Source organism: Mustela erminea, chromosome 6 (genome assembly GCF_009829155.1).
Source record: "Mustela erminea isolate mMusErm1 chromosome 6, mMusErm1.Pri, whole genome shotgun sequence".
NCBI classification, from domain to species: Eukaryota; Metazoa; Chordata; class Mammalia; order Carnivora; family Mustelidae; genus Mustela; species Mustela erminea.
Genome location: NC_045619.1, coordinates 63,801,578 through 63,822,067, shown reverse-complemented (window position 1 = coordinate 63,822,067; position 20,490 = coordinate 63,801,578). Strand labels below are relative to the sequence as shown.

Sequence of the window (20,490 nt, the reverse complement as noted above, 5' to 3'; positions counted from 1 at the left end):
ATGGTAGTATTAAAAATGGCATGTAAATACAGCATCCTATCCATAGAAGTCACTCCTCTATAGTATTTTATTACTTCTGTAGGAACACAGGCGTAGGGACAGGAATTTTTAGATTTTCTATTTATTTGAGAGAGACAGAGAGAGAGCACGAGAGGATAGAGGTCAGAGGGAGAAGGAGACTCCCCGCTGTGCAGGGAGCCTAATGTGGGACTCAGTCCTGGGACTCCAGGATCATGACCTGAGCCTAAGGCAGCTGCTTAACTAACTGAGCCACCCAGGTGCCCCTGGAGAGGAATTTTTATTTATTTTATTTAAAAAAAAATTTTATTTATTTATTTGACAGAGAGAGATCACAAGTAGGCAGAGAGGCAGGCAGAGAGAGAGGGGGAAGCAGGCTCCCTGCTGATGCGGAGCTCGATCCTAGGGATCCTAGGACTCTGAGATCATGACCTGAGCCGAAGGCAGAGGCTTAATCCACTGAGCCACCCAAACAGCCCCCCCCTTTTTTTTTAGAAGTATAATCTACCCCACAACATGGGGCTTGAACGCATAACCCCAATATCAAGAGTCTCATGCTCTACTAACTGAGCCAGCCAGGTACCTTTCCTCCTTTAAGTTTCAGTCAAAATATTACTTAGTCACATTTCCATAGCTTAATTAAAACAGAACATGCAGTTTTTATTTGACTTTAATATCTAAATTCTTCAGGTTTTTAATTATTTGTTAATTCTTACCTTATTTTTTCCCTTTCCTCTCTCCTTGCTCTTTCAAATTCTGTTTGCCCAAATTAATTTTCCTCCACTTTCTTCTTTTTAATCTTGCCACATTTCATTAATGTATGTTCCCTGTGAAATGGCCCCATGATGTCTGCAACATCTGAGGCATACTGCAAATTTAACAATCAGTGATGGTACTTACTGGTGGTTTTTCCTGTCAGTGAAGTGATGCTCAGTCTCCGAGCCGAGGTGGGGGATTTCTGCTGGGGTGGAGTCCGACACTGCTTTACCAGATCCTCATCTGCCACCGAGGTCATCAATTCCCCAATAAGGATTCTCTCCAGGCTTCCATCATCAATGCCTTTCCCCAACCACCGCCCGCATGGGAACCTTATAGGTCAGAAAAACAACTTCTCCATCACCAGTACTTCACTAGTTTTAATCAGAATTTTTAAAATGGCACCATGGGTGAAGCCCATCATTTTAGTGCCTATGGGTTGTATTTTAAATTTAATTTTAAAATTTCAAACATACAGAAAAGTAGAGAGAATTGTATAACAGACACCCATATTCTTTATGTTTTGCCATATGCTTTGTTTTTATTTTATGTTGGAAGTATTTTACAGTACATTGCACACATCAGGACATTTTACCCCTAAAAACACTTCAGTATGAATCTCTGAAGAATAAAGACATTCTCTCTTATATAGCCAGAAATTGTTACCACATTCAAACAAATTAAATTGGTTCACTCTTTTCTTATACCTCACCTATATTAAAATACTGTGGTTAGTTCTGACAAGAATATTTTCAAACTAGAAGCTAATATGGAAGTTGAGTTATAGGAGAAAAGAAAAACAGTGTTTCCAAAGAGGAGTACCAGCTCTAATCAGTAGAGTCCAAAAGATCCTTTCCTCCTACTAAATTAATTACTTCAAGCTGCCCTTTTTAATTTTTTTTTTTTTAAACAGAGTTATATATTTTCTAACACTTGCGGACTACGCATTGATAGCACACACAAATAATTTTTTAGAGGTTTTCTGGGGGCAATTTTGTATTACATAAAAGGTAAAACTAAGGGGCACCTAGGTGGCTCAGTCAGTTAAGTGTCTGCTTTCAGCTCAGGTCATGATTCCAGAGTCCTGGGGTCAGGTACCCACCCCCAAACTCCCTGCTCAGCAGGGGGCCTGCTTCTCCTTCTTCCCCTGCAGCTACTCCCTCCACTCTTGTTGTCTCTTGACTCTGCTCTCACTCTCTCAAATATGTAGAAAATATTAAAAAAAAAAAAAAAAAAAGTAAGACTAAACAACACAACAACCTAAACTAAGATTCAGAAGGCAGTGAGAAAGCTTTAGAAAGAAAATAATTCTTTTTTTAAAGTTTGTTTTAGTAATCTCTACATCCAACATGGGGCCCAAAATCAGTACCCTGAGATCAGGAGTCACACACTCTTCCGACTGAGCCAGATAGGCACCCCAGAAGGAAGCAATTCTTAAACCTTTTCTTGTCTAAAAAATCTCAAAGAAAGAATTCTGAACTACCAAGGACATTTACTTACCTGTATGTATGTCCTGTGATCTCATTTCTGACCATGACACAATCCACTAGCCATTTGGCTAATAGTCCTGAGTTATCGTGACCAATCTGAACTGTGGTCAGCTTCCCCAAGTTCTGGCACTGGAGGGACAGGACCACAGGTTATTCAGAGCTTGATCCCACTCCCACTACTGCTTAGTTTTAGTGGTGGCACTTTGGTTTCATCTAATTTAACAACTGCAGAAGACTCATCCTGCATAATGTGCTCTGCTTTGTAGTAGAGAAATATATTCACATCCAATATATCCCATCTAATGAGCTAGGACACATATGAACAGTAACCATCAAATGAGGGGACTATATAAGGTGCTAGAGATGTAAACAAGTATTATAAAAACACTGGAAAAGGAAAAGTTATTTCTAACTGGGGAACCCAGAATTTGCGCCTTTATGGAGAGAATAATTTCAAGAAGTGGCAAAAGGATGCTATTTAGATTCAGTTACAGTGAAGCCAGGAAAATAAATAAATAAATAAATAATCACTGACATAGCTGTTTTTCTGTTTCTAATAAAATGCCAAGGCAGAACTGACCTGAAATCTCACCTACTAGAAGCCTTTGAAGCTATCATAAAAAAAAAAATACAGTTATCAATATCCTTCCTGGCCATCAGTGGACAAATACAAAAGAAAGCAATAAAAGGAATAGTAAAAATAAATGTCAATTAAATTCTGAGTTTTAAATTCTGGCAAAATATCACAGAACCCCCAAATGACTATATATGGTTAGGAACATCACAGCTATGAATTCTTAAAGCCCTTGACTTTGTATCAAGGTGAGAAGACATCACAGTCATTCACATGAGGGAGCATGGTGTCTTGAATTAGCTGTGGCAGGAAAGATGGAAAGAAGTAAGCAGAAATGAGAGAGTCTGGAAACAGTAATGATGGAACTTATAATAGAGTTTATGTTTCATACTTGCTAGTCAAAGAAAACCCAAGCATTTTAATCTTTTGTGTATAGTGAGTCTATTTTAGATAAAGAGGGCTAAAAGGGGCTCTTGGGTGTGTTATGACTAAGTGGAAACTGCTATTCCTTGACCCCAAGGAACATGGAAACAGGATACTCAGTCAGTACTACTTCTCTCCTGAAACAAGAGCAGGAGTTTGTCTTCCTCCTACATTCCAGGATCAGCCTGCAGGGGGGCTCAAAGACAGGGGTGAGACAGCAGGTCTCACCTGCTGAAGAATTACAGCAGGTCTCACCTGCTGAAGAATTTCAGCAGGTGAGACCTGAAAACTGACTACAATATCAAAAAATATTTTTATAGATCACTCTACAAATGTCACCATGTGGTTTACAAGCCATAAGCCTGGGTGTCAGCTCTCCTGTCCCTCTGTTCAGGTGGCAGAGAGCATTTTACAGTAAGAAAGAGAAACACTGTGGGAAAAGCATTTACTTGAATGTTCCCTACTTGCCCACTTCTGTGCAAAGCACCAGCAATCATGGAATAGAACCTAGCAAAGCCCCAAAGTATTCCATTACAAGTAGAAAAATAGAGCTTAATAACTAAAATTATAGCAATAAAAATATAAAACAAATAACTGTGTTTAAGACAACTTTAGGTGTATACTCACAAAAATGATCCTGCATGCTTGAGTACTCCTTTGTATTATTTGATTTGAGGACACATGAAGAAGTAAAACCGGAATCCTTGTGTAGAACTATGTATGACATTTTCTGCTAAGAAAGGTATTACCTGAACCTACCTCAAAAGTCATTTCAAGGAGGTTTTTGGGAATCTGCATTACTCCCGTGTCTCCTAGCTCTCCTGACACACAGATCCAAGGGTTCGATGTGATGATCGCATTGCTCAGCTTTTTGATGGGGATGATCACAGACCTATATGGAATCACTGGAAGAACAATGTTGAAATTAAAAATCACAATAAAATCCTCCTGATAATAAGGGAAATATATAGTAATGACTTTGTTGGCTTGCACAGACAGTTTGCTTGTTATGATCTTTCAAGATGTGCTTACACAGAAGATGAGATTACCTCTTCCAGTCTATAAATGAGGCCCAGTTTATAAATCACAAGTCCAAGCTTGTGACGGTTTCCATGGCATATTTATCACCAGGTATGCACGACATGCAGAGTATCACCATGGTGACATATGCAACCTCTACATTCACAAAAAGCAATCCCAGACATTAATACCAGAACTGACTCCTATACAAATTTTCATTGCTTTAATGTTTTAAATTTTGTTCTAAAATCAAGTATACTAGGGAACATGGTTCCTGATGTGGGTTCATATGTAAAAGGGGGTGAATTGCTTCTTGGACACTACTGCCTTATTGCTAATTTCCTCAAGGCAATGTTTCAGAATGTTCCCATCCCAACTGTACAGCTCGTTATGCAAAGCCAAGAGTAATAAACAGTACCATTCTGGATATAATAAAGTGTATAAACCACAATTTGGAAAGCTATTGAGGCCACTCAGGTACAAGAGGAGCCCTGGGGAAGAATTAAGATGTACAAAGCAATCTGTGTGCAACTTTTTCCTTTTCCTCTAAAGAGCCCTAAGGCTCTTTAGAAGGCACACCACTAGATGTCACTGTACTATCACTGTCTTTTGCTCAAACAGGGTGGCACAATAAAGACATTGCACTCCCTCCATTCTCTTTTAAAAATGGGGATGGTTCAAACACGGGCGTAATTTTATCCCTCAGAGTCATACTTGTTTGTTTTTTTTTTAAAGCAGGGTAGAATCAATTTTTTTTTGTATCCTTGGAATTTCTGCTCCTTTAGTCAAAAGAAAGGGTCTCAGAAGTCCTCCTTGAAAGATCTACACATACGATGATACACATTTATTGGACAAGGTGCCCAGATATAGCCTCAGAAAATGAGATCATGGTTCAATGCACTCTTAGATAAGGAAACTGAATGGGATTAACGGTTCATTTCCCTAATTTTACATAAATGACTTTCTTTATGTTAGGTGAATAACCTCCCTTTTGGTCTTTTCATTTTGGCTGAAGGAAAGGAAAATGTCAGAGAAAAAGCCATACTTTCATGGTTTAGTAATCATAAGAATCAAATGGGTTTTGAAACGGAAAGCAGAAGAGGTTAGTACAAGACTTTATTTTAGGTGCCAGAGGCTTCTCTCAGTCCTTTCACTGAGAGGATTAGAAAAGCTACAAAAAAAAAAAGGGTTTAGGGTCAGATGCACAACTGTGATTACATCAAGTATAAAAAGGAGTAATATTATTAAACCTAAAATTATTTCTTTCATGAAGATCTCAATTCTTCAGAGTTACTTACATGGAATCTATAGACACAAGTAGGATCTTAGGAGTCCTAACTACCTGGGCTACTTCTTTTAAGACTGTACATAACATCTTAGGCTCTATTTTAAAAAAAGATTTATTTATTTATTATTTGAGAGAAAGCGGGGGGATGGTAAGGGAAGGGCAGAGGGAGAGGGAGAGAATATCTCAAGCAGACTCCCCACTGGGTGGGGAGCCCAACACAGGGCTTGAGGTCACAACCCTGAGGTCATAACCTGAGCTGAAATCGAGTTGGGCGCTTAACCCACTAAGCCACCTGGGCACCCCTAACATCTTAGCTTCTTACACCGGCAGTAATGTACTAAACTGACTGATAGTTTTGGGGTGCTTGGGTGGCTCAGTGGGTTGGGACTCTGCCTTCGGCTCTTTTCGTGATCTCAGGGTCCTGGGATCAAGCCCCGCATCAGGCCTTCTGCTCAGCAAGAAGCCTGCTTTCCCCTCTCTCTTTGCCTGCCTCTCCGGCTACTTATAATCTCTCTCTCTCTGTTAAATAAATGAATAAAATCTTTAAACTGATAGTTTAGATACTAATGGATAATTGGCAGATACTACTGGTTGGCCCAATACCCAGTTCAGCTCAATGTTTCCTTGTCTGCTTCTATCAGAGACTAGAAAGCCAAAACCTACTAATTTTTAGCCAGTGACATGTTATATTTATTGGGATTTCTTAGAAAATCCCGTTTTTCTAGCACAGGTTCTGCCCCTTACTCCTTGGCACTCCTTCCTTCTTCCCTGCTAGAAGGTGGAATGAGAACAGCCATCTTATGACCATGAGATGATTAGCACAAACTGAGGACTGTCTAGAAGAGAAGGACAAAGACTCTGGGTCCCTGAACATACCATAGGCTATTTTTAAACTTCTCATTATATAAGAAATATGAAACCACCTATTTGTTTAAAGCACTGTTTTCCAAGTTTCTGATTCTTGCAGCTAAACACAATTTCTGATACAAGTAAAAATTCTCCAAAGTGGGTAAGGGGAGCCACTGCACCTAAGAATTAGTACTAGTGAATAAATGCGATAATTTGACTTTCCATCAAAAACACATCTCCAATCAGCATTTCCTCCTTCTACAATCCTACATTATTCCGTAAGGTCTTAAAGTCTTTCTGAATCATCAAAGTTTAATGATGTTCACAGTTCCATACATTTATTATGGTATGCTGATTTTTAAAATTTTATGTGTTTTATGTAAGATACTGGATGATTTGTTTAATAAAACTTTTTTTTTTGAAGTAAGCTTTAGGCCCAACATGGGGCTTGAACTCATGACCCTGAGATCAAGAATTGCATGCTCCACAGACTGAGCCAGTCAGGGGCCCCTAATCAAACATTCCTTTTTAACCTCCAGCCCATTTCCTACTGTAGACTGGGGTTCCTGGAAAGCAGATGAAGTCAGAAGTCAGCATGCAAGATGTTGCTCCTGGGATCACCATGTGGCTGAGAGAAGCTGAACTGTGATACAGTGCAGTGAAGTCCTCAGCTGATGCCACAGTTAAGTTCTAGAACAGCCCTATGATAGTCCTAGGATGCTGGCTGGCCCTGCTAAGGAGGGATCATCTTGGGAGGGTTGGGAAGGGGAAGGTAGTTTGTTCTGGTGAGGCACTCCCCACAGAGGCTGGCAGCTGAGGACTGCCTTCCCAAAGCAGTCCCAGCTGCTGGGGCACAAGCTTCATTCCTAAATAGAGGTCTGGGGCCTGCCTCACAAACAGTCCATTTCACTGTACTGTCATATATGTCACTTGTAAAAATATAAACTCTTATTCCATTAGTCGCCTGAGCAACTCTTCACTTATTAGCCAATTCTCCAGACTTACTGATAGTGGTGAACACACTGGTGAAGCAGAAGTAGTCAACTGCATTGAGGGAAAGAAGATGGTAAAGAAACTGCTCTCTTTCTTCTTCACAGCGTAGAAAAGCATAACGCTTATAAAGCTTCCTAGGAATGGGTAAGACAAGCACAAAATAAGTTTATTTTTCATGCTTTTCATTATGTCTTGTACTAAAAATAAACACATTCATTTAGTCAAAGTCAAATGCATTTGTTTTACTTTTGGGACTCAGTCCTAAGAGTATAATATGAATTACAGGCAAGGCTTACTCACAGATGTCCACTAAAATGTTATTTGTAAAAGGAAAAATGTATCATGGTATATGCATACACTGGAATACTGTCTGAGCATTGAAAATAAAGTTTATAAAATTTTTTTTTTAAGATTTTACTTATTTATTTGACAGAGAGAGAGTGAGAGTGCACAAGTAGGCAGAGTGGCAGGCAGAGCGAGAGGGAGAATAAGGTTCTCTGCTGAGCAGGGAGCCCCATATGGGACTCAATCCAGGACCGTGGGATCATGACCTGAGCTGAAGGCAGCTGCTTAACCCATGAACCACCCAGGCGCCCCTAAAGTGTTTTAACAACAAAAACAAAACTACTACTAAAAATAAGTAATTTTAATTAAGCACATACATTAAAGCACTTTTCCAAGTGTATTATATTAATATATTAATCCTCATGGTTACCCTTTGAAGTAAGTCTACTGGCATTCTCATTTTATAAATTAGGAAAACAGACATACAAAAAAAATATCTTGTCCAAAGTCATTCAAATAGTAAATAGTAAAGGCAGTATATGAACAAAGGCATTCAGTCTTCTGAGCTTAAACTCTTACAGTGAAATGTTTATAACACACCAAGCTAAAAAAAAGGATGATACCGGGGCTCCTGGCTGGCTCAGTGAGAAGACCATGTAACTCTTGACTATTGGGGTTGTGAGTCTGAGCCCTAGGTTGGGTGCAGAGATTACTTAAAAATAAAATCTTAAAAAAATGATACTGAAGGGGCGCCTGGGTGGCTCAGTGGGTTAAGCCTCTGCCTCCAGCCCAGGTCATGATCTCAGCGTCCTGGGATCAAGCACTGTATTGAGCCTCTCTGCTTAGTGGGGAGCCTACTTCCCCCACTCTCTCTACCTACTTGTGATCTTTCTCCTTCTGTCAAATAAATAAATAAAATCTTAAAAAAAAAGGACACTGAATTGTGAATACAGTATAATCTTAACTAAGAGAGCATGCATAGAAGAAAGTACAGAAGAAAACATGCAAAATACTTGGTATTTACCGTTATATAGTGGGATTTTCTTCTTTTTCAAGTACCTGTACACCCAACATGGGGCTTGAACTTATGACCCAAGATCAAGAGTTTCATGCTCTACTAACACCCAGGTGTGCAACTATATACAAGTATGTATTTATAAAACTCTGCACCACATGTGGGGCTTGAACCCATGACCCTGATATCAAGAGTTGCATGGCTCTACTTACTAAGCCAGCCAGTCACCCCAAGGCACACAACCTTTACATAGCACTTTATGTACTTTGGACATAGTAGACATGAATGATTTATAATGGGCAGGGATGGGTAAGGGGAGTAACTAGTTTCAGAGAACAAGACTAGGTTCACAGCCTGTATCTAACTTTGTATTCTTTATCAAACCTACTCATCTTAAATGCTCCGGGGTCTGGGGATGGGGGGAGTAAGCAGCCCAGTGATGATGTGTACAAATACAAAACTATAAAAAGAATTGTTATCATGATGAGATTTCAATGCAAGGTCAAGTCTGAGAACTTTGTTTTTTGTGTAGCTTTGCTCTAGAGACCTAAGTCCTCAGGCTTCAAATTAGCTCTAACATATATATTATGCAGATGATGCATTTTAACTAAGAGGGTTTCCTGAGGGAGTAAAGGGAGACCTATGTAAACAGTTAACAATTAAGTAACATGCAACTGATTGCTTTCCTGGCTCTAAACGATTGAATGTAAGCATTCGCCAAGACTCTCAGAAGAAACCTCTTAATGTGGACTTTTTTTTTTTTGCTACTTCAGGTTTTGTTGTGATCTTTACAATATAAGGTTTACATAAATTCAACCTATCTTTTGGATGTTACTGTCAGCCTGTGAGAACTAGTTAGGTTTTTTTCTGGTTGAGAACAGAGCAATCTGGCCTTTGGCTGTCAAGCCTGGTGTGTGTCCTCCCAGGTAAAATCAAATACTATGTTAAACCATGGAGTTTCCAAAGCACATGCCAGTTAGAAAGGAAGAACACGCATGCACAGGAATCAGCAATTTGTGCTGAAGAAGTCAGTCTGCCAGCTTATGCACTCTGTTTTGCAGACACAGGTCACAGAAGCAGAAATCTCTAAGAGGCTGTCTCTTACTTGGTGAGTGGCTGGTTGGAGAGCAACTGCTTCAGATGCTGGGACAAGAGCTTCTTTTCTAGAGATAGTCTTATCCATGCCCGAGCTCGTCCGACGTCTGTCTTGATCTCACTCATGTTCTGAATATGCCTACAGAACAGGAGCAACAAACAGTAAAGATATAGATCCTAAGAATAACCTTGAGCTGGAAAAGAACTAACGCATTACAGCACCTTTGCACAGAATATTTCTTTCATACTTAGCAAAAGTGTGAACGGGTGATACACACTTTAAGTTGATTAAACTGCTCAAAGATTCCATCTGAATAATGAATTCAGCCCCACATCAGAATCACCACTACAACACATGCACATGGGCAATGCCCTCAGATAAAGCAGTTAACACTCCTTTCTTCTTTCAGATTTTATTATGTTCTTGTTTCACCCTCATGGTTACCTGTAACCTGGTTATTCTTGACCATCAAGAAAATAAAAGTAATAATCCATGTTGAATATTGAAGTTTTTATTCAAATTAATTGGTCTAGTTTGACTATCTGTCACAACTTTAATCCACTGAATTGTTTTTCAAGTAGTTTCTGGGGACGCCTGGGTGGCTCAGTTGGTTAAGCAGCTGCCTTCGGCTCAGGTCATGATCCCAGCGTCCTGGGATCGAGTCCCACATCGGGCTCCTTGCTCAGCGGGGAGCCTGCTTCTCCCTCTGCCTCTGCCTGCCATTCTGTCTGCCTGTGCTCGCTCTCTCCCTCTCTCTGATAAATAAATAAAATCTTTAAAAAAAAAAAAAAAAAGTAGTTTCTGGACAACATATGGAAAATATGAAATCTACTTTCCATGGCACTTTAAGACACCTTTTTTTTTTTAACTTATAAATTCAAAATTCTTAAGCTTTTAAAAGACTTTGAAAATTGTGCGGCCACAAAAGAAATTGTTTGGTCAAACCCCAACTGAATGTTACATGTATAGATTAATATTCTGTGTAAAAGTCAATGCTATACCCAGAAAGACTGAGTTTATCTTATTTTTTTTTTTTCCTAAAGATTTTACTTACTGGGGTACCTGGGCAGCTCAGTTGGTTAAGTGGCTGCCTTCGGTTTGGGTCATGATCCCAGGGTCCTAGGATGTCAGGCTCTCTGCTCAGTGGGGAGCCTGCTTCTCCCTCTCCCTCTGCCCACCCTCCTTGTGCTCTCTCTGCCACTCTCTCTCAAATAAGTAAAATCTTAAAATAAAGGAGATTTTATTTATTTACCTGAAAGAGAGTGAGCAATCGAGCATAAGCAGGGGGAGAGGCAGGCAGAGGGAGGGAGAAGCACACTCTCCATGGAGCAGAGAGCCTGACGTGCGGTTCAACCACAGGACCTGGGGATCATGACCTAAGCCAAAGGCAGACACTTAACCAATTGATCCACGTAGGCTCCCCTGAGTTTATCTTCCTCAATGATTTTCCTCCTAAAAGGGAAGAAGAATTGGGCAGGAAAGGCTAGCCTAAGGGGCAGGGTAATTTTAAAGCAACTATAATGGGTCAAGAAAGTCTTTTTGTGATTGTGACCCACCATCCCTTCCTCTGATTTTTTTTTTTTTTTAACATCCAGAATGACTCATCCTAGTTGTAATTAAGTATTACAACAAACCCTTTTCTCTATTGATTTTAAGAATTAAGAATAAGGAATATCCTCCCCATAAAATATACACATATTCTCTTTTTAAAAATATTTAATTTTTAAGTAGTCTCTACACCCAACATGGGACTCAAACTCATAACCCTGAGATGAAGAGTCACACACCTCACCAACCAAGTCAGCTAGATGCCCCTCTTTTATCCTTTCCTTTTCTCCCTTTCTCCTTCCCTTCCTCTCTTAATCCCTGGATCTGAAGGTTTAGACCTTCAAGCCTCAGTGCTTATATGTGATCAAAGACTCTTAATAACAAGATGCAAAGCATTATATCACATTACACAGACACATTGATGAGGTAGCTTAAAAACAAGTCAGAATGAGGTATTAAAAGAAAATTCTGTGGCCATTTTTGTAGGGCTTATCCTACCTCAACTCATTTCTCAGAATTTTTTCAGATTTATGATACACTGATTTATCTTTAAGGGCTCATACCAGTATACAAGGTCACGAATGGCAAAAGCTGTTGCCAGGCAAGCGGTTCTTACGGATGGTGCTGGTAGTGGGGGGACACTTGACAACCCAATCTGGCACCCCTAGCATGAGCCTATGAAGCGGCACTGGCTCTTCCTCTACCCTGCTGTCATTTCTCCAATGATGACACAGCTGAGTAAAAGCAACAGAGGGAAAATGCTCAGGCATTTACCACTTAGAGTTCAGCAGTATTTATAAGGTACCCTGTGAGTGCAGTGCCAAGTCAGAGCTCACATAACTGAGGAATACCAAGTTGATTCAAAGTGTATTTACTGAAAATGAATCTACACTAAGTCTGATAAGCACTTATGTTGTATAATCCTTTCCTCAGTATTCTTTCTACTCTATAAAGTAAAATCAGGTACACAGGCTGCTCAATTGATTGAGCATCTGACTCTTGATTTCGGCTCAGATCATGATCTCAGGGTCCTGAGATGGAGCCCTGTGTTGGCTCCACGCTGGGTGTGGAGCCTGCTTAGGATTCTCTCTCCCCATCTGTCCCTCCTCCCTCACCCCTCCCCTTACTGTCTCTATCTAAAAAAAAAAAAAAAAAAAAAAAAAAAAAAAAAAAAAAAAACAAGAACAAAAACAAACAAAAAAAGTCCACACAAAAAACCAACCAACCAAACAAACAAAAAACACGAAACAGTAAGACCTACTGAAATAAATTTTATGTTGGCCTTAAGCAAGTTATCTGGAGACACAGTAGGTAAGAATGACAAAGTGAAAAATAATTATAATTTGATAAAACAATCTATGTTTAAGGAAAATGAGAAGAACTGGAATACATAATGTGCAGTCTATTTTAGGTAGCAATCAGCATTCCCACCATAGAATTATTTACACTAGGCTTTTTTTGGAAAGAGGGTTAGGAGTTGGGAAATGAGGACTCCTGACTCTTTTCCTCAAGTCCACCTTCGGCTCAGGTGAAGATCTTGGGGTCCTGGGATCAAGCCCCACATCAGGCTCTCTGCTCTGCGGGGAGCTTGCTTCCTCCTCTCTCTCTGCCTATCTCTCTGCCTTCTTGTGATCTCTGTCAAATAAATAAATAAAATCTTTAAAAAAAAAATACTGGCTCCTTAATATAATTCCTTTGTTCCAGAACTTTCAAAAACTCACAGGATACAGTCCGAACTGTGCAGGCTCACATTTAAGACTTACTACCCCTCAGTCTCAACCTATCTTCCTATTGAAAAAAATTCCATTCTAGACAGCTAACTCATAAGACTTTGCATTCCATTACTTGAAGTACTTTCTTCTCGTTTCCCTATTTAATTCTATTTGTGTCTGAGATCTCAGCTTCTTCTAGATACCTTTCCATGACCACGACAGCCTCCCATGACCTCTTCAATTTACAAAATCCTATAGTCTAATCTGAATTTGCCTTGTACTGCTTATTACTTTTGTCATTCTCTCTTGGTATACATTTTTCTCAGCTGTAAAAGCTATCTGGGAAAAGGAGCCCACTATTCCTCAGCAGCCTGGCAGCCTTCTTGGTACCCTATAGGGGCTAGCACATAACAGGAGCTCAAAAACTCTGTTGCTGGGCGCCTGGGTGGCTCAGTGGGTTAAGCCACTGCCTTCGGCTCAGGTCATGATCTCAGGGTCCTGGGATCGATCCCCGCATCGGGCTCTCTGCTTGGCAGGGAGCCTGCTGCCTCCTCTCTCTCTCTGCCTGTGTCTCTAACTACTTGTGGTCTCTCTCTGTCAAATAAATAAAATCTTAACAACAACAACAACAAAAACTCTGTTGCTTTGTAAATCTCTATCTAACTTTATGCTTTAAAACAATTTTTATATGTTATTTAACTGTAATCCAAATCTATCTAAAATCTTCTGTGTAGCTGTACCATTTAAATCTGCTTTTAACTGGAATAATTTATTATAGATAACTAGAATGGAATTCAGCATAATATTACATAAGTATTACTTCCAAAACAGAACCTGTTAATTCACAGAAAAGCATATATGGCATGGCTTAAATAACTTATTTACCTGATTTATTTCTAATGCTTCTACAAAACTTTCTAATTAAGTTTTTTTTCTTTAAATATTTTATTTATTTGACAGAGACAGAGACAGCAGGAGAGGGAACATAAGCAGGAGGAGTGGGAGAGGGAGAAGCAGGCTACCCACAGGGCAGGGAGCCCAATGCAGGGCTTGATCCCAGGACCCTGAGATAATGACCTGAGCCAAAGGCAGTCGCCTAACCAACTGAGCCACCCAGGCGCCCCATATCATCATTATTTCACTGTAAGAATGAGAAAACAGAGTAACTGAGACTAAGTGATCCATTTAAGGTCACAGAGATAATATTATTCTAGAGATATCATCCATTTTCTACCAATTACTTTTCCCGCACACTCACACTTTTAGAGAATCTCCCCTTCCACAAACCCAGAACACACAACTCTACTTACCACCATGACCTATGGCCCCATAATCCCAATCCTTCAGCTACAATGGACCAAATAGGAATGTGTCTGATCTAAACTGAGCTCACTAGATCAGAAACTAGGAATTAGTATACTAGAAGAAAATTGTGTTAGTTGTTTTTGAATGCTAAAATTAAGAAACAATGTTAAAGCCAGGGCTTGGGCAGTCAAGCATGTACACAATGAAACAGAAAGAAAGGGGAAGGGAGGCAAGGGAAGGGTAGGGGAAGAAGAGCAGATGTGAAAGGAGAAACAGCAATGATATGCTTCCAGTGAGACAGTGAGAGTAATCTGTGACAAGACTGTTAGCAGTTGTTTCTGTTCTTGGATTCTGAAAGATACCCTCACCTTTATCTCTAACAAATCCATCCCTTTTTACTGAAGTTGGTTTGAATGGGCTTGTGTTCCCTAAAATCAAATGATTTTTAGGAATGGCAGTACCTCTAAATTTGAATCCACATTTCCTGAATCCAAAACCAGTGCTTACCTCACAATATGTATCATTAACAAAACCCAGTTTTATTCATTCATTCAAACCTGGTATTATTTATTAGAGAAATTAAGGGGTAGCTGATTTAAGTTCATATTCTGTACAGCCATAAAAATTCCTCAAAATATTTCTTCTTAGGGTAATAAAATCAATCATAACTACTTAATTTTAGTGTAGAATAAAGCCAGATGCTCATAAGCACATAAGTAGACATTACTGGTAAAAAGACTGTTTGAATAGTCAGATGACATGTACATGGCTACTCTGGAAAGAAACTGGTAATATTGGTAACACCATGATAAGCTCTTTTAAATGTAGATAATTTGTACATTATTTACTGTACCCAGCCTTTCTCTATGGAACAAAAAAATCATTCTACAACTGACAGACTGGTGACACTCGGCTTCTACAAGGTCTTGGGAGTTGTCTACAATACTAAGACAAAGAGGAAAGCTTTTAGATATATCTGTCCTGGACTCAAAGCTAAGCAATCTGGTGTCAAGACTCTTGACAATTATGAGGACTCAAAGTGCCCATGTCTTTTTGCCTCAAGAGATAAACCTGGAAAGATAGGAGGTACTAACAGAGTCATGTGCCCTACAGAGAACAGGGGACTCAGAAAGGTATACTGATCTTAGAAAATAAGTTTTTTCTTACATGATCTTTCTTTTTCTCTGTCTAGACTGAAAAAAGTCAAGGTTTATTTTTGTTTATTTTAATTTTTTAAAAAAGATTTTATTTATTTGATAGAGACAGAAATAGTGACAGAGACAGCGACAGGGATAGTGAGAGAATAGGAAAAAGCAGGCTCGCTGCTGAGCAGGGACCCTGACGTGGGGCTCAGTCCCAGAACTCTGGGATCATGACCTGAGCCAAAGGAAGGGCCTTATTAACTGACTGAACCACCCAGGTACCCCTAGAAATCAAGGTTTAGAATATTACTTGGGTGTTTTTCTTTAAGCAAAAGCATCTATATCAACTATGTAGATAATGATCAAGGACTAAAACGAAACACTTGTAAAGAACCTGAAAACAGGGAACCTGTCCACTGAGAGTAAAAATAATCCTGTCCACTGAGAGTAAAACTTTGAAGTAAATATATCTTGATTAAGAACAATAATGTATAAAATGTCAACTGAAGGGGCCCTGGGTGGCTCAGTCATTGTGTGTCTGCCTTCAGCTTGGGTCATGATCCCAGGGTCCTGGGATCGAGCCCTGGATTGGGCTCCCTGCTTGGCAGGAAGCCTGCTTCTCCCTCTGCCTCTCCCCCTGCTTGTGTTCCCTCTCTCCCTGTGTCTCCGTCAAATAAATAAATAAAATCTTAAAAAAAAAAATGTCAGCATAAAGGGGCAGAATAGAAGCAGAGAAAAGGGAGAGACAACCACAGGCAATGTTTTCTTCAGGGCTTCCTGAGATGATGGCAGTGCCAGGAACATGAGGATAACTCTCTGCTTCGGAAGACAGCAAGCAGTCTTCTGATCTTTACCTAGCTTCCAGGCGGGAGAATATCCATATTGGTGAAAGAGTATCAATTTATCTGGTTAGGGAAATAATGTTTTGGTTTGACTGGCTTCCTGTGATCCTCTCCTCACTTGGTCCTTGATGTGACCAGAGCTGACAATGACTGAACTCCAGCCCATTATTTTTACAGCTCCCTTAGGTCTTTGAAGTAAATGTCTACATTTTGGTTTACTAATTATTTGGTTTCTGAGCTCATAAACCTCATGTGGACTGTGAAGACCTCGAAAAGAGTGCTGGTTTTATGTCAAAATAAACTGGGAAGTCATACCCATCAGAATGGCTACTGTCAAAAAACCAGAAAATAATAAGTGCGGGTGAGGAGGTAGAGAAACTGGAATCCTCGTGCGTTGCTGGTAGGAATATAAAATGGTACAGCCACTGTGGAAAAAGTATGGTGGTTCTTCAAGAAATTAAACATGGAATTACCATATGATCAAGTAATTCCATTTCTGGGTACTTGCCCAAAAGAACTCAAAGCAGGGCGTGAACATATACATGTATACCCACATCGATGGTATTCACAATAGCCAAAGGATGGAAACAACCCAAATGTCTACTGATAGATAAATGAATAAACAAAATGTGTATATGTAAGATGGAATTCTTACCTAGAAAAGGAAGGAAATTCTGACACATGCTACACATGGGTAAACATTATAAACATCTGATAATGAACATTTCAAAAGCTGTTAAGACTATGTGAAACAGGGCGCCTGGTGGCTCAGTAGGTTAAGCCACTGCCTTTGGCTCAGGTCATGATCTCAAGGTCCTGGGATCGAGTCCCGCATCGGGATCTCTGCTCAGCAGGGAGCCTGTTTCCTTCTCTCTCTCTCTGCCTGCCTCTCTGCCTACTTGTGATCTCTCTCTGTCAAATAAATAAATAAAATCTTTAAAAAAAAAAAAAAAAGACCACGTGAAACAAACCAGATGCAAAAAGCATGGTTCTTCTTTTTTTTTTTTTTATTTTTTTTTTAAAGATTTTTAATTTTATTTTATTTATTTGACAGAGAGAGATCACAAGTAGGCAGAGAGGTAGGCAGAGAGAGAGAGAGGAGGAAGCAGGCTCCCTGCTGAGCAGAGAGCCCGATGCGGGACTCGATCCCAGGACCCTGAGATCATGACCTGAGCCGAAGGCAGCGGCTTAACCCACTGAGCCACCCAGGCGCCCAGCATGGTTCTTCTTAAATGAGGTACCTAGAACAGTCAAATTCAGAGAGGCAGAAAATTAAATAGTGGGTACCAGGGGCTGGGAGAGGAGGGAGAATGGGGAATTATTTACTGTTCAATGGGCAAAGAGTTTCAGTTTGGGATGACAAAAGAGTTCTGGAGATTGACAGTGGTGATGGGTTCCACAACAATGTGAATACACTTAATGGTAAGTTTTATGTTTTATATATATATAAAACATATATAAAATTAATACATAGGTATTTTTTCTTAAATAATTTAGAAAATTTTAATGCCAGTATTCACATACAGTATTGTATTAACTTCAGGTGTACAATATAGTGAGATTCAGCAATTCTATTTCTCAGTGCTCATCACGATCAGTGTCCTCTTACCTTCCTTTACCTATTTCACCCATCCTCTCACCCATCTCCCCTCTGGTAACCATCTGTTTGTTCTCCACAGTTGAGTCTAGTTTTTTTGGCTTGTCTCTTTTTTCCCCCTTTGTTCATCTGTTTAGTTTCTTAAATTCAACATGGAAGTGAAATCCTATGGTATCTGTCTTCCCCTGTTTTGTTTAGCATTACACTCTCTAGCTCCATCCTTATTGTTGCAAATGGCAAGGTTTACTTTGTTTTTATCATATTACTTTGTTTTTTTTTAAAAGGTGAGTGTGGGTGGCTCAGTCAGTTTAGCATCTGCCTCTTGATTTCAGCTCTGATCATGATCTCAGGGTTCTGGTATCAAGACCCACATGGGACTCCCTGCTCAGTGGGGAATCTGCTTGCCTTCGTCTCCCTCTGCTGCTCCTCTGCTCACACGTGTGCTTGCTCTCTCTGTCACATAAATAAATCTTAAAAAAAAAAAAAATCCAGAGACAGATGGCAGAATCTATGTGATGGGTATAAGAACGTGTTCATCTTTTGAGTTTGTTGTATGGTTAAAATTTTTTATGATAAAATGTTAGGGAAAACCCTGAGAAGTCTTTTCTTCACAACTCCTTTCTACCTTATGAAACACTTCTTAAAAAGCAATCAATCAGTCAAAATTTTAAGATTTTATTTATTTATTTGATAGAGACAGCAAGAGAGAGAGAGCACAAGCAAGGGGAGTAGGAGAGGGAGAAGCAGGCTTGCCACTGAGCAGGGAGCCCCATGCGGGGCTCGATCCCATCAGGGCCTAAGCTGAAGGCTGATGCTTAATGACTGAGCCACCCACATGCTTCAAATTTTTTCATTCTTTCTTTTTCTTTTTTTTTTAAAAGATTTTATTTATGTATTTGACAGACAGAGATCACAAATAGGCAGAGAGGCAGGCAGAGAGAGAGGAGGAAGCAGGCTCTGCTGAGCAGAGAGCCCGATGCGGGGCTTGATCCCATGACCCTGGGATCATGACCTGAGCTGAAGGCAGAGGCTTAATCCACTGAGCCACTCAGGCGCCCCTCAAATTTTCTCTTTTTGAAGTAAACTCGATGCCCAATGTGGGGCTTGAACTCATGACCCGAGATCAAGAGCTGAATGCTCTACTGAGCCAGCCAGGCATCTTGCCAACCAATCAAGTTTTATTAAAAGCATCTATCATTTGGTCAAAACATCACTTTAGGATACTCGGAAGTCGTCTTCAGATTTTTTAGAAGACGAAAATTGAAAGCCAAAGTAACCCTTATGTGTTAAGTCACATGACATCAATTTTGCAATTGAATATCCTGAACAAATACAGATTTAGTCCAGGTTATACTAAATTATATTTAAACTGATGTGCAGACTTATCTGCACATCTGTGTCTAGTCACAGCTGCTATTTTCCTTGCAATGTTGACAAAGGCTGACAGCTTGTATCTAGTTAGAAAGAGACCTGACCTATGGTCAGGAAACCTTAGTTCTAGTTCCATTTTTGCTATTGATTGGCAATATGGTCGGGATGCCAGGGTGGCTCGGTTGGTTAAGCGTCTGTCTTTGGCTCAGGTCATGATCCCAAGGTCCTGGGATTGAGCCTCACATGGGGCTCCTTGTGTGGGAATCAGCTTTTCCCTCTGCCTGCAGCTCCCCCTGCTTGTGCTATCTCTGTCAAATAAATAAATAAATAAAATCTTGAAAAAAGGATTAGTGATATGGTCTTAGACTTAACCAGCCTGGGCCTGAGCTTCCCTATCTGTAAAAAGCAGATACGCAATAGGACTTCTTAAGTTCCTTCTATATTCTAAAATTTAAATCAATTAGGAAAAAGTATCTTAGCAATCACTACCTTTTTAAGGCTTTGAAACTGTAACCAAAATAACTGAATAGTTGTCTGGCCAGTTGAATCAGGTAAAGGTATAAAGATATATGCAAAAATGTTAGATAAGCCCCCCCCCACCCCAGCCAAACCCACTCTCATGCATACTCACCGAGTTTAAAATAGGCAAATCCTTCATTTAACAATTAATTGAGCACCAATTATGTGTTGGACTCCATTAGCACTTACTAGCAATTCAACAGTTTTCACAGATAGATTGCCTCTCTCATGAAGTTTACAAACAGTGTGAGAAGAACAAATAACTAACTGCTATGGAGAGGATTAAAACAGGGGTGTGAACGAGAGTGCCTGGGTGGCTGCTTTATACAGGTGACCTGGGAGGCTTCTTGGAGGAAGCAACATTTGAACTAAGATGCAAATGAAAAGATGGAGGTTGGCCTGTGGAAATTTTTCTGGGGCAGGTGTCAGAGGAAAGCTATCAGGTGAAGGGAATAGGTAGAAAAAGCTCCACGGCAGGAAGCAAGGAGGATGGTAGAAGATATCACTATCAAATCAAGTAGGCTCTGCCAACCAGGGCAAGGGATTTGGAGTTGGGTGCTTTTTTTTTTTTTTTTTTTAAGATTTTATTTATTTGAGAGACTGTGAGAGAGAGTGAGCGAGCGAGCGAGCACAAGGAGGGGAAGAGG

At 39.9% G+C, this 20,490-nt stretch overlaps 1 protein-coding gene across 4 annotated transcripts in view; it reads right to left on the bottom strand.

The window, feature by feature from the left end:
* DENND5B (DENN domain containing 5B) overlaps window positions 1-20,490 on the bottom strand; it is a 197,682-nt gene that overhangs the window by 12,597 nt on the left and 164,595 nt on the right. For all 4 annotated transcript variants that reach the window (XM_032347512.1, XM_032347514.1, XM_032347515.1 and 1 more), the window contains 5 exons: window positions 9,817-9,945; window positions 7,424-7,545; window positions 4,021-4,166; window positions 2,275-2,393; window positions 919-1,106 (listed from right to left, as the gene is read on the bottom strand). In XM_032347512.1, coding sequence (XP_032203403.1) covers window positions 919-1,106; window positions 2,275-2,393; window positions 4,021-4,166; window positions 7,424-7,545; window positions 9,817-9,945 — 704 coding nt within the window. The remainder of the gene's footprint in view (window positions 1-918; window positions 1,107-2,274; window positions 2,394-4,020; window positions 4,167-7,423; window positions 7,546-9,816; window positions 9,946-20,490) is intronic.